This window comes from Anabrus simplex, chromosome 1 (assembly GCF_040414725.1).
Source record: "Anabrus simplex isolate iqAnaSimp1 chromosome 1, ASM4041472v1, whole genome shotgun sequence".
NCBI classification, from domain to species: domain Eukaryota; kingdom Metazoa; phylum Arthropoda; class Insecta; order Orthoptera; family Tettigoniidae; genus Anabrus; species Anabrus simplex.
Genome location: NC_090265.1, coordinates 1349708235 through 1349728970, shown reverse-complemented (window position 1 = coordinate 1349728970; position 20736 = coordinate 1349708235). Strand labels below are relative to the sequence as shown.

At 41.6% G+C, this 20736-nt stretch overlaps 1 protein-coding gene across 1 annotated transcript in view; it reads right to left on the bottom strand.

Annotated features, from left to right (window-relative positions):
• LOC136858336 (lachesin) overlaps positions 1-20736 on the bottom strand; it is a 1056232-nt gene that overhangs the window by 20943 nt on the left and 1014553 nt on the right. Inside the window, exons 7-8 of the mRNA XM_067137802.2 lie at positions 11259-11321; positions 3610-3675 (exon numbers count right to left, since the gene is read on the bottom strand). Coding sequence (XP_066993903.2) covers positions 3610-3675; positions 11259-11321 — 129 coding nt within the window. The remainder of the gene's footprint in view (positions 1-3609; positions 3676-11258; positions 11322-20736) is intronic.

Here is a 20736-nt window from a genome sequence, read left to right as displayed (position 1 = left end):
GAAAGTGTTTATGCTCATGAAAGTGGAATTTGCAACTTCTGAGAAAGTTAGATATGAGGAGCAATAAATTCTACATGAAGGACCCATCTCTAAAAACAGAAAATTGGCAACTTGAAATTTTTGGGGCGAACAGACCTGGAAAAACTTGATAAGGTAATAAACTATGCGGGGAAAGATACGGAAAAGACGCGATTTTACCGTGTGAACTCAATTTACCAAATGTTAACTAGGAAGGTAATGTGAATATCAGAAAGCATTACCAAAAATGAAATTGATATAAGTTAATATGATGGATCAAACCAGAAAGAATATGCCAGGGGTATTCGTAATAAAACTACATAAGCTCTATAGAGAAACTTAAGTGATATGTGGTATATGTGAGCGTGAATCTACTTCGGTCAAATATTAAAAAAAAATACGACAGAAAGGTATATTGTAAAATTTATTAATTAACACCATAAATTTGATACAGTACAGCTGAGGGTGTTTTAAGAAATAATTTAGATCGATGAAAAATGTAAAATGCCTGATAAATGAGATTAAAACATCTTTTGAGTGGTGTGAAAACATGTACATATATAGGTGGCATAGAATACTGAAACCGTACTATGTTATAACATATAAATAAAGAGTTTAAGAAGGAGGCACATGACAGCAAGCATGATTGGCTGCCATATGAATTACAGTAAACAAGGAAGGGTATGTACAGGTATTTAAATATATAAATGTGATCCAGGAAATACGCCAGGTAACATAAATGAACAAGGAGTATGTATACGTAGCTACTTTTCGTCTACATTTATTTTAAAAAGTCTCTGATCTGTTGAACTCAAGTGCCCTTGCCAAGAGTTTCCCTGATTGTTTGTAATTTCCTTCCGAGTACAGTACTGATTTTCTGAACTATATACTGAAGGCCAAGGGAGCGCGAATGAAAACTATACAAGAATTTGGGATAATGCTGTACGAAGTATTAGAACAAAGGAAAGCTTAAGTTTCACTTCAGGTACCTATCAGCATGCCTTTGCTGGCTGGACCTAGTGTTTACAGTGCACTATGTCTTCTGGCATAGGCTAGAGCAATTTTGTTACTTTCATTGACCTGTCATAGTCTTATCCTTGGCTCTGACAATATGCAAGTGACTGAGGTATGAGCGATGCTAATAATGCCATTCCTTATGCAGCCAGTCCCTGCTATGAATGGTGTGAAAAATGTTGCTCATAGGGTCGGTTGATGCATGCATTTCAGTGGGATTGGCAGACTGATATGTATTAGCAACTTCTGGCTCAGTGAGGAAAGGTACGGGAAACTAGCTCACTCCTCACTTCCCTAGTACGCCTCTTCAGTGATGCCTAGGCCATCTATGACAGCTGATGACGGAGCGTTTGAGGATCCAACCAGTCTTCGGGCTGACGACTGAACATACGCATACACCTATCAACACGTTATAATGTAACTTGTGATGTATCCCTTAAAATAAGCCAAGTTAGCAAATGGACAACAATTTTCAGGAGATTAAGTCAAGGTTAATATTGTGCGATATCCTGCAAACCAAAAACCAGAACTCTCCAGGACTAGATATGCTGACTAACGAGCTCCTACCGAATGTAACGATTCAGTTAACATCAAAACCTGAAGTAAAATTCTGGGACTACGGAACTGCCTTTCAAAAAAATTCTTGAAGCATATAATACCTTGCTTAATGATTAAATAACAGCATGGTGTTTTGACTTGAAATACACGATTTGGGTAATTGGGAAGATACTTTCATATCTTTGAAAAAAAAATGTAGGCATTATTTCTTGACTGTAGATAGGATGAAATGCAGAAGAAAGGCAAGGCACTCCGTATTTTAGTTTCCCTATTTGTAGAACGAAATTCAAAGCAATGTTTCGTAAACCTTTTTCTTGTCCATTTCGTTCCAATGTACTATCCACAGAACAGAAAGCAGAGGACATTTATCGAGGTCATATGTTCTAATTTCTCTTTGGTATGCCAAGGAGAATCATTTCACAAGCTTCTACAACCTGCACAAATTTATTCTCCTTCCCGTCAGGATCAGACTGCTGCACAGCAGCTTCATAACGTCTGCAGGTAATTCATGCTTTTGAGTGAAAAGGAGTAATTTATATAATGCATGTTATTGCTCGGAAAGGATCCCTTAAATAATATAACAAAAGAATGAATTCAATTTCAGACCTGTCTCCCAGACAATCGTGATTATATTTGAGGACATCTTGGCAATGTGCACATTTTAAAATACAGATCTGCTACCTGGAAGCATCGAGTGAATCTGCCAGGTAGCAGATCTATCAATGTTTGGGCCGATGACCTTCGATGTTAGGCCCCTTAAAACAACAAGCGCTCTGCTAACATAAAATCAGTTAAGAATTTCATTTAAACCAGCTGGATTTTTGCTTGAGGGGCACCTAATACGTACTTTTGTGTCTCCAGAAGAATCTATTGATAACCTGGAAGCATCGAGTGAAGCCAAAATTGAAGATATTTGCCTTGATAATGAACACCGTATCTTTCTCGAAACAGACCCTTATTTCCCGATGAAGCGAATGAAATCGAAGACATTGATAATGATTTCATGTCGTCGCCATAAGATCTATCTGTGTCGGTGCTAATGATTTCAGTAAAATGCCTAAAGTACTGTTGTGGAGTGCATGATATTGTAGGAACTGTAGAACCGACAGGTCAAAAATCTCAAATTATTCCATCTCTTCATCACTCTGCCACAAGTAATCAAAGTACGGAAACTTGTAATCATTAGATAATTATAAAATCTGTCCTTATTTCATAGCCATTAGAATTGAGCAGGAATATCCCAGAGCCAAAATGAAAGAGGATAATGGGAAATTGTCCAAGATATTCTGCAGCGCCGCTGCGAATACTTCGAACAAGTAACAGGGAATGTCCCAGAAGAACTTTCGAATAAATGTGAATAGATAATATATCATATTTTGGACCATTCCAACACAGAAAATAATTCATTTTCTCTGAGCAAAAGTATTCTAGAAATGTATTGAAATTCTCATATTCGTTGCTTACAATCACTTACCTCGGAAATTATCTATTAGGATAGAGAACCGGACTGAATATCAGCAAAAGATTCACCATATAATGATCATTCACTTCATTGATAAGGATAGGATTGTTTAAATGCATAGATACTATAAATTTCTATCACCCCATGATTCGGCTAATCAATCATTAAATTTCTCGTTGTTTAAAAATATTGTCTATTCCTTCAAAACTATTTTAAAATATTTCTGCACTTGATAACTTGTTTCATTTTTCCAAATGATCTTACACTTTCTTCATAACTGGTATGCAAACTTTATTTAAAACATCTAACTACATTCTTATGGTAATTTATGAACTAGTCCAATTAAAACAGTATTAACACCTTTTGATCCTAATGTCCTAAGCAGAGGACACTCGAAATTTCTCAGCTTATTCTTGATTTTTCTCCATTTTTGATTTAATTTGATAGATATATCGGATGCATTCAACTTACAGCGACTTTAAAGTTTTCATCGTATTGTAGATTCAATGGGTTAACTTAGGAACAAAATAATTTATTACTGAGCATTGCAAGCTTACCGATTGTTGTTAAGAAAATATCGTTAGACATGTCACTCATTCCTCTTGGACTTGTTGCTTCATAACCTGCGAACACATATATGAATGTTACGTTTAGAACTAGGGAGTAAATTTCAGTACACCTATAAAAAATTGTGTTAATAAAAATAGAATAAACAAATTAGGATTGGAATGACTGTTGTTACAAACATTGCTTGAACTACATCTTGTACGTTAAATATGAAACAAACTAGGGAAATGATAATACAATGGCTCCATTACAAATTATACTCTAATCACTTCGAAACCGCATGGTTGATTTTTCAAAAAATTATTAATTAGGTCGACAAAATTATTATCAATTAACTAATAAGGACAGTTATTCAATGTTTTATTTGAACATTTAATGAACACAGCCAATCGCATAGTATACACATGACCTAAATGTGGTTTTAATTGTAACGACTGAGCTCGATAGCTGCAGACATTTACGTGCGACCCGTATATAGTGAGCTCGAACCCCACTCTCGGCAGCCATGGAAATATCACAAACGCACATTCTCTCAAACATGATTTAATCAATTATTTTACACTTCCTTACATCTTTAGTGTCGCTGCTTAAAATTTTATATATGTGATTCAAAATTGAATAAATTCGAACCTAGGTGTATTAATATCTACTAAAATGTTCAAAATAGACGTTTAGGCAAATATTTTCTGACAATAAGCGTATAGCCTTATAAAAATCAATCCAATAACAAATTATTATAAGAAGTGCTTATTACCTAGTGTTCATATACACCGACTGACAGAGCAAATGCAACACCAAGAAAGAGTGGTCAGAACTTCATGCCAATTGCAGGGTAGACTGACGTCACTGAGGTATGCTCATGATGTGAAATGCGCCGCTGTGCTGCGAACGTAGCGAACGATAAATGGGACACGGCGTTAGCGAATGGCCCACTTCGTACCGTGATTTCTCAGCCGACAGTCATTGTAGAACGTGTTGTCGTGTGCCACAGGACACGTGTATAGCTAAGAATGCCAGGCCGCCGTCAACGGAGGCATTTCCAGCAGACAGACGACTTTACGAGGGGTATGGTGATCGGGCTGAGAAGGGCAGGTTGGTCGCTTCGTCAAATCGCTGCCGATACCCATAGGGATGTGTCCACGGTGCAGCGCCTGTGGCGAAGATGGTTGGCGCAGGGACATGTGGCACGTGCGAGGGGTCCAGGCGCAGATCTGAAGCAGAACCCCATCAACTAAATTATACTATTTTTGATTTTATGTCCCAATAACCACTTTTTAAGGTTTCGGAGACGCCAAGGTGGCGTAATTTTGTCCCGCAGCAATTGTTTTAGGTGCCAGTAAATCTACCGCCTCGAAGCTTCGTACCTGAGCACACTGAAATATCGCTTTTACTGTTTGGGCTAATCAGCTCGACACACAGCTGAAGGCCGTTACGTTGGTTACTCAGCCATGAACTGCTCATCTCAACGGTATTATTGAATTACATGTATTTATTATTCTTATTATTCACACCTCTGAATGCTGTAGATTTGGATGAGCATCGCACAAATACACTCAAACACTTCCGGATATTACGAACAGAATTTAGCTCCTCTTGTCGGGGAACGAAAATGGCTTCCTACACCATGGACTTAAAATGGCTCTTGACTTGTATTACCTACCTTACGTACGTTGCCTAGCGATAGAGAATCTATGCATTCAATCCTCTTGACAGCGCGATGGATTGTAATATTCCAACACACGTTTTCGGATAGTTTTTCTTTCATAACTTACCAACAAAAGCGAAAATGAAAAATTCGACTTCAAGGTGCATTCGGACTCCCTTCCATATACCTATGTTCAAAATTCCATATTTCTGTATGCTGTAGCTTTTGCTGGGCATCGCACACACACACACACACACACACACACACACACACACACACACACACATACACACACACACACAAACACAAAATACAAACACTTCCTTTTATTATCATAGATCTACGTCAGCTATACTGTTTAAAATAATAAACAAACACACGTGTATCCATTGATTGTCTTGCTCAGGACTATATCACAGCATATATAAATATATATGTACAAAATATTTAACTTTCGAATATACAAAGACTCTTTAACAGAATATACATGGATTCTTCATCGCTGTGTTCAGGACCACATCACAGCTAAAAAAAAAAATATAAGCCATCATATTGTAATGACTCTACGTCTTACAGGAGCTCTATTTGGAACTGAAGTAGACATGCACATCTTCTAAGCCAACGGTATTCTAAAAATTTATGTCTGGCTATAATGCAAGGGAAGAATATTGTCCTATTTCGGACCAACGAAGATCTTGGGACTCGTCTAATGAATTAGGAGTTAAAATGGCATTACGTACAAACACGTGAAGTACACCGAAACTTTAGTAATACACTGACTGACAGTGACAATGCAACACCAAGAAGGAGTGGTTCGAAAGGGATGAAAGTTGGGGAAAAAACAGAGACGGCACGGACGAATAATTGATGTTTATTTCAAACCGATATGCAGGTTACACAATGCGCACGGCATCGACTCAGTAGGATGTAGGACCACCGCGAGCGGCGATGCACGCAGAAATACGTCGAGGTACAGAGTCAATAAGAGTGCGGATGGTGTCCTGAGGGATGGTTCTCCATTCTCTGTCAACCATTTGCCACAGTTGGTCGTCCGTACGAGGCTGGGGCAGAGTTTGCAAACGGCGTCCAATGAGATCTCACACGTGTTCGATTGGTTAGAGATCCGGAGAGTACGCTGACCACGGAAGCATCTGTACACCTCGTAGAGCCTGTTGGGAGATGCGAGCAGTGTGTGGGCGGCATTATCCTGCTGAAACAGAGCATTGGGCAGCCCCTGAAGGTACGGGAGTGCCACCGGCCGCAGCACATGCTGCACGTAGCGGTAGGCATTTAACGTACCTTGAATACGCACTAGAGGTGAAGTGGAATCATACGCAATAGCGCCCCAAACCATGATGCCGCGTTGTCTAGCGGTAGGGCGCTCCACAGTTACTGCCGGATTTGACCTTTCTCCACGCCGACGCCACACTCGTCTGCGGTGACTATCACTGACAGAACAGAAGCGTGACTCATCGGAGAACACGACGTTCCGCCATTCCCTCATCCAAGTCGCTCTAGCCCGGCACCATGCCAGGCGTGCACGTCTATGCTGTGGAGTCAATGGTAGTCTTCTGAGCGGACGCCGGGAGTGCAGGCCTCCTTCAACCAATCGACGGGAAATTGTTCTGGTCGATATTGGAACAGCCAGGGTGTCTTGCACATGCTGAAGAATGGCGGTTGACGTGGCGTGCGGGGCTGCCACCGCTTGGCGGCGGATGCGCCGATCCTCGCGTGCTGACGTCACTCGGGCTGTGCCTGGACCCCTCGCACGTGCCACATGTCCCTGCGCCAACCATCTTCGCCACAGACGCTGCACCGTGGACACATCCCTATGGGTATCGGCTGCGATTTGACGAAGCGACCAACCTGCCCTTCTCAGCCCGATCACCATACCCCTCGTAAAGTCGTCTGTCTGCTGGAAATGCCTCCGTTGACGGCGGCCTGGCATTCTTAGCTATACACGTGTCCTGTGGCATACGACAACACGTTCTACAATGACTGTCGGCTGAGAAATCACGGTACGAAGTGGGCCATTCGCCAACGCCGTGTCCCATTTATCGTTCGCTACGTGCGCAGCACAGCGGCGCATTTCACATCATGAGCATACCTCAGTGACGTCAGTCTACCCTGCAATTGGCATAAAGTTCTGACCACTCCTTCTTGGTGTTGCATTTGCTCTGTCAGTCAGTGTATTATAACGTAGGGAACATATCACTTTGTCCAATTACCTTAACATATAGGGATTACCAGATAAAATATAACATTGAAAGCTGTCCATTATGATGTGCAGCCTTTTTAAATATTAATGTGAGGGACATCTACAATGGACACTTCATAAATTTCACAAACAGCAGTAATATACTGTATTTAGCATACGTTTGACTGAAATATCCCTACATCAAACCAGTGCACAAGCACAAGGCAACCGGGCGAGTTGGCCGTGCGCGTAGAGGCGCGCGGCTGTGAGCTTGCATCCGGGAGATAGTAGGTTCGAATCCCACTATCGGCAGCCCTGAAAATGGTTTTCCGTGGTTTCCCATTTTCACACCAGGCAAATGCTGGGGCTGTACCTTAATTAAGGCCACGGCCGCTTCCTTCCAACTCCTTGTCCTTTCCTATCCCATCGTCGCCATAAGACCTATCTGTGTCGGTGCGACGTAAAGCCCCTAGCAAAAAAAAAAAAAAAAAAGCACAAGGCACTCCGATTAGTGCAGTCATACGCTGAGCATACGCCTGGCATTCTTGAAGATCAGAATCTAACTTTTCACCTCTTACAAATTTATGACTTTGAATTGCCACGTACAACTTCCCTGCCACCTGATCCAATGTTCTCACGCCAACTCGCTTTCTTTCGACAACTCGAAACATGGCTGTCCTCTATGAACTTGGTGATGTCAGATATAGAGCCCAATGTGTGTGTCTGTTCTTTAAATTTCGGAAAACGTGTGTTTGGTTATGGCAATCCAACGTGCTACCACCAGTATAGATTCACCATCGCTAGGCTACGTACATAAGATAGATAATACAAGTCAAGGAGACATTTTAAGTCCATGGCGTAGGAAGTCATTTTCGTTCCCCGACAGGAGGAGCTAAATTCAGTTCGTAATATCCGGAAATGTTAGAGTGTATTTGTGCGATGCCCAGCCAAATCTACAGCATTCATAGGTGTGAACGTTTTGTTATAGGTCGGTACAGCATTTCACTGATTACGCATGACTGTGTCAAACAGAAATTCTTGCTCCAAGAAATGTTGTCAACGTCATCAACAAGTGATTCTTACAAAAATTATACGGTGTTCTACAAATTTTCATCAACACAAAATGTAATGCAGATGAGGCTGTCCATTACACTACAGAGCCTCTGAACAACCTGGAGTCACCTGGATTACCATGAACATCTTGGAGTGGACGATTGTGGCACCGATTATCCTCCTCAGGAATATGAATCCACCTTCCCTCTGCAAATGAATATGATTCTCAATCAAGGAACTGATGCCGAATATATTGAAGCCACCATCATGACCGGGTATGCCGCGGGTGTGTGAATTCATTCCTCGGATTCAAATGATCTCCTCGGAAATACTGTTTCAATTTAGACATGTGCAATTCCTCCAATTGTTTGAGTTTTGACATGCACATGAACAAGGCACAGGGGCAATCGCTTAAAGTTGTAGGACTGGATCATCGGAAACTCTGCTTCTCTTATGGTCAACTGTATGTGGGTTGTTCAATAGTTGAAATGGAAAACACACAATGCAACTTAGCTCCAAATGAATTTACAATAATTTTAAAATAAATTAATTAATGCGATTTATGTAAACACTATGTGCGTTAATAAATATTTTTAATCTGCCTTTAAATAAATGTTTTTTAAATCCTCTAGCTGTTGAATTAATAAACGTAGGTGGAGACGCGTGTAAATGGCAGTATGTATATATGCAGATGTGTGTATTTGTGAAAGTTGAACAGGAACATATTGTGGTTTGTATGTTAGGTATCAAGGGTACGGTGGCCGACAGCGGACGATTAGCTCACTGAATATTTGTACTGACAGTAATATAAGACACAGCTCTGATCGCTGTCAATAGAACACGAATGACATAAGACACCATAGCTTAATGCTACAGCATCGGATTAAAAATACGAAGGTTGTCGTTTCGGTCACCACCGGTGCCCGGTTGGCCATTTTTCTTAACATCCCTTCGGCATGTACCATATGTAGTCATCGCTATCCAGTAAGATGATATTCCAGTTAAGTACAATACCGCCATTAAAGCTAATTATTCATGTACAGTAAACACCTGGAATCAGCAGAATGCCCACACAAGCTGGTAAAATCCAGGGTAATTTGACTCACAAATACTGAACATCTTTCTGGGGGACGATACCCTTTACTTGCCGATGATCTTGGAGTAGCTTGACGGAAAATTGTTTTCGAGACCATTCTGGAAGTCAGTCACCATGTATCACAGGTCCTTGAAGGATCTGAGGAATGGAGACCATCAGATCTGAGTAGAAAACGTACGCCATATAGAAAACTATGTTTCCCTTTAGACGTGGGGACGTGCGTTATCCTGCAGGAAAACTGCTTCCCAGAAAGTGTTCATTTACGATTTTTGGAAGGGATTCGTGATGTACTGAATGTATGATGCACTTAGCATTTTCCCTGGAATGAGTCAGGTTGTTATGATTTCGATATGCAGCTACCGATATTCACACCATAATTCCAGGCGTGGTTACCACATGACATATACGGTCAAACGATGGACTTTCCCGCTCACCAGTACATACATCCGAAAGTGGTCGCAGCATTAACCAAGACAGAAATACCACCGATCTCCGTTCGCTATTCCAATGCACACTCCAAAAACATTCTTTACAATGGGCAGCGGACACTGGTAAACGTAATGGGGGAACGCAGGAACATACCACCACCTCCAACAATCGACCTTTTAATTGCCTGTGTAGATGAACGGTGTATCACCGTGACTCTGATAGCATTGGCGGTCACCGTCTGTGTGGCTCTATCGATCCTCTTGACAATGTACTCGTCAGTGTTTCCAGGTGGCACCACTGATGGGAAGTATAGTGGCCCACCATCACCACCACCACCACTACCCGTACCTCGCGACCCGACTGAGTTGTATTTCTGTGTAAGCTCTCTATACGAACAGGCACAAATCACAAAAATACACATAAGGTTTTGTTTTCTTCTTGGCTTCTAGACATACAGATTGTGGTCCAAACACAACTGAAACTTAGGCTCAAATTCTCTCTTCATGCTGTCAGACTACTTTCGATAAGCGAATCGGAAACGTTGATACAGAGAGTTTCCCGTGTTCTACGACCTTCACAATGCGATCAGGATATCCTCTATATGAAAGGATTCTGTGTTGCCGGTGAATCAAACGGGTTGTTGTTCATCTCATTACCACGGATTTACCAATACCGTTTATTAGATTCATTTATTTTCACTCTAGGTACGCGATACCTGTGCCATGATAACTCCATTATTTTAACATAATTGTATATATTTACACAGATAAAAGAAAAATATTTATGAAATTTGGAAGTGTACTTTCAACGGCGAAGTCAAAAATATGTTCAGCGAAATGTCACATTGTACATTTTGCAGTGTACTGACGGCTTGTATATACAGACTTTGATGCGACGTCTTTGTTCTTTTCCCTTTACTTAAGCAGATATGCTGTATTACGAGGAATTAAGATGTTATGTTAGAGAGTGTTTTGGATGTGTAGGAGCATTATTATCTAAATATCCTAAACTAGGAACTCTTGGAAATCTTCGTCACTATCCATTTTTGTCCCAAATTATTAAATTATATTTATATCTAAACGAAATGTACCTACATTTCTTGTTCATTATCAGTAGTGTAGGTAGTTGATTGTGTTGCGTTTGGTTGTTTACGATACATATTGGCAAGGATAATTTTAAATTAATTAGAATGCTGAAGATGAATACAGCAGGAACATACCTGAGACAGTTACTGCTAAGTTCTCCGTAGTTCCCGTAGGCATTCTTGTGGGAACCTTAATTTCTGGAAAGAAAGAATGAAATTTTGTATCAGGTAATTTTGAAAGAACATGAAAGAATACAGCATATCACAATATATTGACGAGGAGGCGAAAAATGAGAAAATTTCCTGTATTTGATATATAGAAATTGAGACAGAAATTAATTGTGAACGCAATGTACTGTAGGTATATTAGCCTTTTATCATGTATTAAAGGAAACAAAATGACCATCGAAAATTTAACGAATTTGGATAACGATTTCAAAATACGGTATGTAATGAACTCCAGACACTTTTTGTGTATTATTTACAATTTCACTTAGTAGTCATCATATATATTTCACGTTAGGCCTACCAAGACAGTTGTAGGGTATATATGACTATATTGTACCCGTAAATATAAGAGCATAATTATGTGGAGAAGATTTCGTTGTTCAAAAGTCAGATTGTTTCTGCCAAGCTGATAGGTAGGTCATGAGTGTATCCTTGTCCGAGTAGCATGCAGCTAGGTGCATATAGGTCAGTGTGTGGTGCCGATTGTGTCCTTCTTACTTGGCTTACGGTAAGGGGAAGCCTTAAAACGTGACCAAGAGAAGGGCGACTTGGGGCTAAAGAGGACCCCGTGATTACCATTTCGAACATTCTGCTGCGTGAGCGACGAACCAATAATCTCCAAGATGGCAAATGTGACAACCAGTTACTTATTTCCAGCTTATCACATCTCCCGGCATATGAAGCTATATATCGTCGTTGCCGGGACAAAAGCTCCTATGTGAAATATTTTAGCTTAGATCCTTGGCCGGTAAGGTTCTGTCATCTAAGGTCCAATATTTTGTGACAATTGTCAAGGCATTCTCGCTCTTCATAATGCATGCGCTGCGGGTCAGTAAATCTCCAAAAATATTATCACATAGGAGGTTTTGTCCCGGCAACGACGGTATGCTAAGTGCGATCAGTTTAACACTTCCCCTATTTTGTGAACCAGTAAAGAGGAGTTAAGTATTTTCCACGCTCCTTGACACGACATTAAATAATCTGGTTGTAACACGTTTTAATGTTTTGTGTTAGTTTGAGTTTGTGAAGAGGACATTTACTGGAATATGACGACAGCATTCAACGGAAATATAGGACAACGTTATGCGAGCTATTTGTGGAAATAATTCAACGACGCAGAAGCATTCAACGAAGGTATTTTCCGCTACAATGAGCAGCTGAATGAAGACGCAGTCATTATTCTAAACACCGATCATCCGGGGGAAAAGACATGGGAATCGATGTTCATCTTCAAAATTTAAGTACACATTTCTAAATTTTACCTTCCCTTACGTTATAATCCAACGGCCGTAGCCGTGTTGAAACACCGGATCCCGTGAGATCTCCGAAGTTAAGCAACATTGGGCGTGGTCAGAATTTGGATGGGTTGCCACGCGCTGTTGGTCGAGGGTAAGGGAATGGAGGAGCGGAAAGGAACTGGCCAGCCTACCGCACGTAAACTCCGGCTCAGGAACACCTCTGCGGAGGTTCGGACCTGTCTTCGGGCAGAAAAACCCTTACCTTACCTTACGTTATAATTTAGAACGATCTCTCTGGTAGTACTAATATTTTATATTATTTAGAGGTATTTTAGTCGTCCTCCCACTTAACAATTGATTTCGGTGACGGTAGATTTGTGTATGACTGCGGCAGTATTGAATTGAGCAATGTGATAGTTGAAACCATACATTTCAATAAATTCGTGAACAACGTTGAGGATTAAAAATAACGCAATTAAAAATCAACGATCCCTTCGAAATTTAAGGAATTTATTCTATGTCGGGAGTGATGAATTAAATCTCTAAACTATCGTGAGGAGTAGAGCTTAAGGGTTTTTAACACGTAATATTACACCTTGTCACCATATTACTTTTCATTATTATACTGGGCTAATTTAGGAGCATAATAATCATATAATTTATGCACCGGGTTAAATAATGCCGAGAAACAATGCTTAGTGTTACATAAGGTAAAGTATGTTAATATTTTGTTAGAGATGCGAATTAGTGCTCAATTTATGATAATGCAGGCAGTGGAATATTCGTACGGGGTGATAACCCATTATTTATGAATTTAGGGCAGTGAATGAGATTATATGAATTATAGAATGATATCTTCAATGAGCATTTATTGCGATGTGAATGTAACCAGTTTTGAGAATTGTGATATTCATTCTAGTGTACACTCAACATATATTGTGAATCTATTGAAGTGCGATACGGACCATGAAGCTGATTTTATGTAAATTTAGCCAAATCGATCTCCTCTCACCAATTCAATTCAGTACCTCTTCATTTGTGATTCGCTCTATCCATCTCACCTTTGGCATTCCTCTGTAACACTACATTTCAAAAGCCGGTACAAACCTAGGGTGTAAAAGGCCAGGAAAACAACAGATAGGTAGTCTGCCGCCTGGGCGACTGCCCGAAATGCAATCAGTAGTGACTGATTGATTTTAAATTGACACTCTGCAGCCCAAAGTTTATAACATAAGGAAGTGAAAATAATGCAAATCTTACTTGGAATTCCTTTTAAAGGAGAGATGTGTTCATTGCAATGTCTAGGAAACCATCAACCCGTTGAAAATTAGAATTTCTGATTTTGTGGAAAGGATTCCTTAGAATTTTATGATGATGAATATCGCAATGACTTTCATGAGTTAAAAACAGGTCATTTATGCTATGTACGAAATATATTTTGGAAGATAGGCAAACATGCAAAATTATAGAATCCAAAAAATGAAATGAAACCAAGAGAATGCTGCGTTAGTAGTATAATTGGACAGTTCTGCCGCACCTCCGCCGCCGCACGCCACCGCCCGCCTCCTCCTCCGCCGCCGCCTCCGCCTCCGCCGCCGCCGGCCGCGGGAAATTTGAATTTTGGCGGGAAATTTGAATTTTGGCACGAGTTTTGAATTTGTAAACAAAGCCACGTGCTTTTTGACAGCTGTCATCGACAACAACGCATCGCTAACCTCACTGCTGCCATCTTGACGGGCCTAAACCTCACTAGTGCCAACTTAACCTAACTAGCGTGAGGTAAACAAAGCCACGTGTTTTTGACAGCCACGTGCTTTTTGACAGACAACAACGCATCGCTAACCTCAGTACTGCCATCTTGACGGGCCTAAACCTCAGTAGTGCCAACTTAACCTAACTAGCGCGAGGTAAACAAAGCCACGTGCTTTTTGACAGCCACGTGCTTTTTGACAGATTTGTAAACAAAGCCACGTGCTTTTTGACAGACAACAACGCATCGCTAACCTCAGTACTGCCATCTTGACGGGCCTAAACCTTAGTGGTACCAACTTAACCTGACTAGCGCGTGGTAAACAAAGCCACGTGCTTTTTGACAGCCACGTGCATTTGACAGATTTGTAAACAAAGCCACGTGCTTTTTGACAGCTGTCATCGACAACAACGCATCGCAAACCTCAGTACTACCATCTTGACAGGCCTAAACCTCAGTAGTGCCAACTTAACCTAACTAGCATGAGGTAAACAAAGCCACGTGTTTTTTGACAGCCACGTGCTTTTTGACAGCCTTGTAAACAAAGCCACGTGCTTTTTGACAGCTGTCATCGACAACAACGCATCGCTAACCTCAGTACTGCCATCTTGACGGACCTAAACCTTAGTGGTACCAACTTAACCTAACTAGCATGAGGTAAACAAAGCCACGTGCTTTTTTGACAGCTGTCATCCGCCATCTTTAAACCACAGAGCACTGTGCTGCCCTCTTGCGTCACCTGTCATCGGCAGTGCTGCCATCTTGACGGGCCTAAACCTTAGTGCTACCAACTTAACCTAACTAGCGTGAGATAAACAAATCCACGTGCTTTTTAACAGCTGTCATCCGCCATCTTTAATCTATAGAGCTCAGTGCTGCCCTCTTTAGCTACTTACCTTTGAAATGTGGTGGCGGATAATTTGAGAAATGCTTTTTGACAGCAGCCATCTTTGTGCACCATGCTGCCCTCTTTAGCTAGATACCTGTGGTGGCGGGCAATTCCACATGACAGCAGCCATCTTTAATCAAGAGAGCACCGTGCTGCCCTCTATATGGTGGCGGCAAATTCTACATGCTCTTGTTTGGAAACAAACTCACGCGCTTTTTTGACAGCTGTCATCCGCCATCTTTAATCAACAGAGCACCGTGCTGCCCTCTTTAGCTACTTACCTTTGAAATGTGGTGGCGGCAAATTCCACGTGCTCTTGTTTGGAAACAAAGCCATGTGCTTTCTTGACAGCTGACATCCGCCATCTTTAATCTATAGAGCACAGCGCTGCCCTCTTTATCGTAGTAGATGTAAATTCGTCACAGCTGTCATCCGCAGTGCTGCCATCTTAACGGGCCTAAACCTTAGTGCTACCAACTTAACCTCACTAGCGTGAGATAAACAAATCCACGTGCTTTTTTGACAGCTGTCATCCACCATCTTTAATCCATAGAGCACAGTGGTGCCCTCTTTAGCTACTTACCTTTGAAATGTGGTGGCGGATAATTTGAAAAATGATTTTTGATAGCAGCCATCTTTGAGCACCGTGCTGCCCTCTTTAGCTAGATACCTGTGGTGGCAGGCAATTCCACGTGACAGCAGCCATCTTTAATCATGCGAGCACCGTGCTGCCCTCTATGTGGTGGCGGCAATTTGAAAAATTCTACATGCTCTTGTTTGGAAACAAACTCACGTGCTTTTTTCTGACAGCTGTCATCCGCCATCTTGAATCACAAACCTCAGTGCTGCGCTCTTTAACTAGATACCTTTGAAATGTGGTGGCGGCAAATTCCACGTGCTCTTGTTTAGTAAACAAAGCCACGTGCTTCTTATGACAGCTGTCATCCACCATCTTTAATCAATAGAGCACTGTGCTGCTATCATGCGGGCAATTTCATCACCTGTCATCCGCCATCTTTAATCTACAGAGCCCCGTGCTGCTCTCTGTAGTAGCGGGCAATTTGAAAAGTTCTGTTAGCTGTCATCCGCCATCTTTAATCAAGAGAGCACCGTGCTGCCATCTATGTGGTGGCGGCAAATTCCACGTGCTCTTGTTTAGTAAACAAACTCACGCGCTTTTTTGTCAGCTGTCATCCGCCATCTTACATCGCAAACCTCAGTGCTACACTCTTTAGTTTAAATATGGTGGCGGATAATTTAAAAAGAAAAATTCTACAGCAGCCATCTCTCGGCGCTAATTGCACAAGATGGTGGCTATACATGACTCCTTAAAGGTGCTTATGCAAGATGGCCGCTATACATAGACACCCTTGGGATGCTTGCGCAAGATGGCGGTTATACATAGCTCCTTATGAGGGATGCTTGTGCAAGATGGCGGTTGCTCTTATGAGGCGGCTTAAGGATCCTTGGCTAGAGACGCCCTAAGGATGCTTGCGCAAGATGGCGGATGCAAGATGGCGGCTATACATAGCTCCTTATGAGACAGCCAGTACTCGATACAACATGTGATCAGAACATTGATTGATGTGTTCAGAACACAAAATAAGTAGAATCGAACACTGTACTCGATGTCGTTAACTTCAACATGTGATTAAAACATTGTCTGGTGTGTTCAGAACACTACATAAGTAGAATCGAACGCTGTACAACATGTTAGGGGATACCTTTGTTTAGATTGAAACATAACAAGACTAGAATTGAACACTGCACTCGATGTCGTTACATGTGATCAGAACAATGATTGATGCGTTTCCTCCTCCTCCTCCTCCTCCTCATCATCCTCCCCCCCCTCCTCCTCCTCCTTCTCTACCTCCTCCTCCGCCTCTTATGTCAAGGCATAGCTTTATATCGAACAAGTTTAAACCTGCATCGCGAAGGCAAGCGTGTGCAGCGATAACATTATTGTGCATGTTTAGACTTTCGAAACATAAGAAGAGTAGAATCAAACGCTGTACTCGATACGACATGTGATCAGAACATTGATTGGTGCGTTCAGAAAATAAAATAAGTGATCAAGACTAGAATCGAACAATGTACGCAATACATCATGTGTTTAGAATATGTCATGGGATACCCTTGATCAGATTGAAACATAACAAGACTAGAATACGGCGGTAAACCTCAAGGCTGCCACCTTATGCATGTTATAGCGCGGAATTTAAAATCCAATAACAGAACATTGTTAACCTCACTCTTGCCATCTTTACGGCGGTAAACCTCAAGGCTACCACCTTATGCATGTTGTAGCGCGGAATTTAAAATCCAATAACAGAACATTGCTAAACTCTCTGCTATCATCTTGAAAAGTTCAGTGTTCCAAACACTAGTTCGAAAAACGTAACTCATCGCACCTCGGGGATTTTATTAGGTAAGACGTAACCCCTAGGTTCCATTCCTTGTTCTGAACATGAAACCATTTACCAATAAAGATTAATTTTCTACACTTAACAAAGTACAAGCGTTCTTGCTGATAGCGATCGACGAGGTTGTTGCTCCTTTAGCCCGTTAGCCCATTAGCCCTTTAGCCCATTAGCCCTTTAGCCCTTTTGCCCATTATCCCTTCAGCCTATTAGCCCTTTAGCCAAGGAATGTGCGGTAAGGAGGAGGAAGAGTCCTTTCATCCTTTTTGCCCTTCTGATAAGATGTAACCCCTGGGTTCCATACCCTATCACGATTTCTTTTCAGCCATGTTTATGCGATAACTTGTTCGACTGATTTTTACACACAAGACGAATGATGGAAGGTAAATAATTTGAAGTTATACTTTGGCTATATCGTTTACCGAGCGAGTTAGCTGCGCAAATCATCAAAATTGTACTTTTGCTCTGAACACATCAAACAATGTTCTGATCATATGTTGAGGTTAACAACATCGATTACAGTGTTCGATTCTAGTCTTGTTATGTTTCATTCTGATCTTCTTAGAACAAGGGTACCCCCTAACATGTTCTAAACACATGTTGTATTGAGTACAGTGCTCGATTCTAGTCTTGATCACTTATTTCGTGTTCTGAACACATCGATCAATGTTCTGATCACATGTTGTATCGAGTACAGTGTTCGATTCTAGTCATGATCACTTATTTTGTGTTCTGAACACATCAATCAATGTTCTGATCACATGTTGAAGTTAACAACATCGATTACAGTGTTCTATTCTAGTCTTGTTATGTTTCAATCTGATCTTCTTAGAACAAGCGTATCCCCTGACATATTCTAAACACATGATGTATTGAGTACATTGTTCGATTCTAGTCTTGATCACTTATTTTGTTTTCTGAACGCACCAATCAATGTTCTGATCACATGTCGTATCGAGTACGGCGTTTGATTCTACTCTTCTTATGTTTCGAAAGTCTAAACATGCACAATAATGTTATCGCTGCACACGCTTGCCTTCGCGATGCAGGTTTAAACTTGTTCGATATAAAGCTATGCCTTGACATAAGAGGCGGAGGAGGAGGTAGAGAAGGAGGAGGGGGAGGATGATGATGAGGAGGAGGAGGAGGAGGAAACGCATCAATCATTGTTCTGATCACATGTAACGACATCGAGTGCAGTGTTCAATTCTAGTCTTGTTATGTTTCAATCTAAACAAAGGTATCCCCTAACATGTTGTACAGCGTTCGATTCTACTTATGTAGTGTTCTGAACACACCAGACAATGTTTTAATCACATGTTGAAGTTAACGACATCGAGTACAGTGTTCGATTCTACTTATTTTATGTTCTGAACACATCAATCAATGTTCTGATCACATGTTGTATCGAGTACTGGCTGTCTCATAAGGAGCTATGTATAGCCGCCATCTTGCATCCGCCATCTTGCGCAAGCATCCTTAGGGCGTCTCTAGCCAAGGATCCTTAAGCCGCCTCATAAGAGCAACCGCCATCTTGCACAAGCATCCCTCATAAGGAGCTATGTATAACCGCCATCTTGCGCAAGCATCCCAAGGGTGTCTATGTATAGCGGCCATCTTGCATAAGCACCTTTAAGGAGTCATGTATAGCCACCATCTTGTGCAATTAGCGCCGAGAGATGGCTGCTGTAGAATTTTTCTTTTTAAATTATCCGCCACCATATTTAAACTAAAGAGTGTAGCACTGAGGTTTGCGATGTAAGATGGCGGATGACAGCTGACAAAAAAGCGCGTGAGTTTGTTTACTAAACAAGAGCACGTGGAATTTGCCGCCACCACATAGATGGCAGCACGGTGCTCTCTTGATTAAAGATGGCGGATGACAGCTAACAGAACTTTTCAAATTGCCCGCTACTACAGAGAGCAGCACGGGGCTCTGTAGATTAAAGATGGCGGATGACAGGTGATGAAATTGCCCGCATGATAGCAGCACAGTGCTCTATTGATTAAAGATGGTGGATGACAGCTGTCATAAGAAGCACGTGGCTTTGTTTACTAAACAAGAGCACGTGGAATTTGCCGCCACCACATTTCAAAGGTATCTAGTTAAAGAGCGCAGCACTGAGGTTTGTGATTCAAGATGGCGGATGACAGCTGTCAGAAAAAAGCACGTGAGTTTGTTTCCAAACAAGAGCATGTAGAATTTTTCAAATTGCCGCCACCACATAGAGGGCAGCACGGTGCTCGCATGATTAAAGATGGCTGCTGTCACGTGGAATTGCCTGCCACCACAGGTATCTAGCTAAAGAGGGCAGCACGGTGCTCAAAGATGGCTGCTATCAAAAATCATTTTTCAAATTATCCGCCACCACATTTCAAAGGTAAGTAGCTAAAGAGGGCACCACTGTGCTCTATGGATTAAAGATGGTGGATGACAGCTGTCAAAAAAGCACGTGGATTTGTTTATCTCACGCTAGTGAGGTTAAGTTGGTAGCACTAAGGTTTAGGCCCGTTAAGATGGCAGCACTGCGGATGACAGCTGTGACGAATTTACATCTACTACGATAAAGAGGGCAGCGCTGTGCTCTATAGATTAAAGATGGCGGATGTCAGCTGTCAAGAAAGCACATGGCTTTGTTTCCAAACAAGAGCACGTGGAATTTGCCGCCACCACATTTCAAAGGTAAGTAGCTAAAGAGGGCAGCACGGTGCTCTGTTGATTAAAGATGGCGGATGACAGCTGTCAAAAAAGCGCGTGAGTTTGTTTCCAAACAAGAGCATGTAGAATTTGCCGCCACCATATAGAGGGCAGCACGGTGCTCTCTTGATTAAAGATGGCTGCTGTCATGTGGAATTGCCCGCCACCACAGGTATCTAGCTAAAGAGGGCAGCATGGTGCACAAAGATGGCTGCTGTCAAAAAGCATTTCTCAAATTATGCGCCACCACATTTCAAAGGTAAGTAGCTAAAGAGGGCAGCACTGAGCTCTATAGATTAAAGATGGCTGATGACAGCTGTTAAAAAGCACGTGGATTTGTTTATCTCACGCTAGTTAGGTTAAGTTGGTAGCACTAAGGTTTAGGCCCGT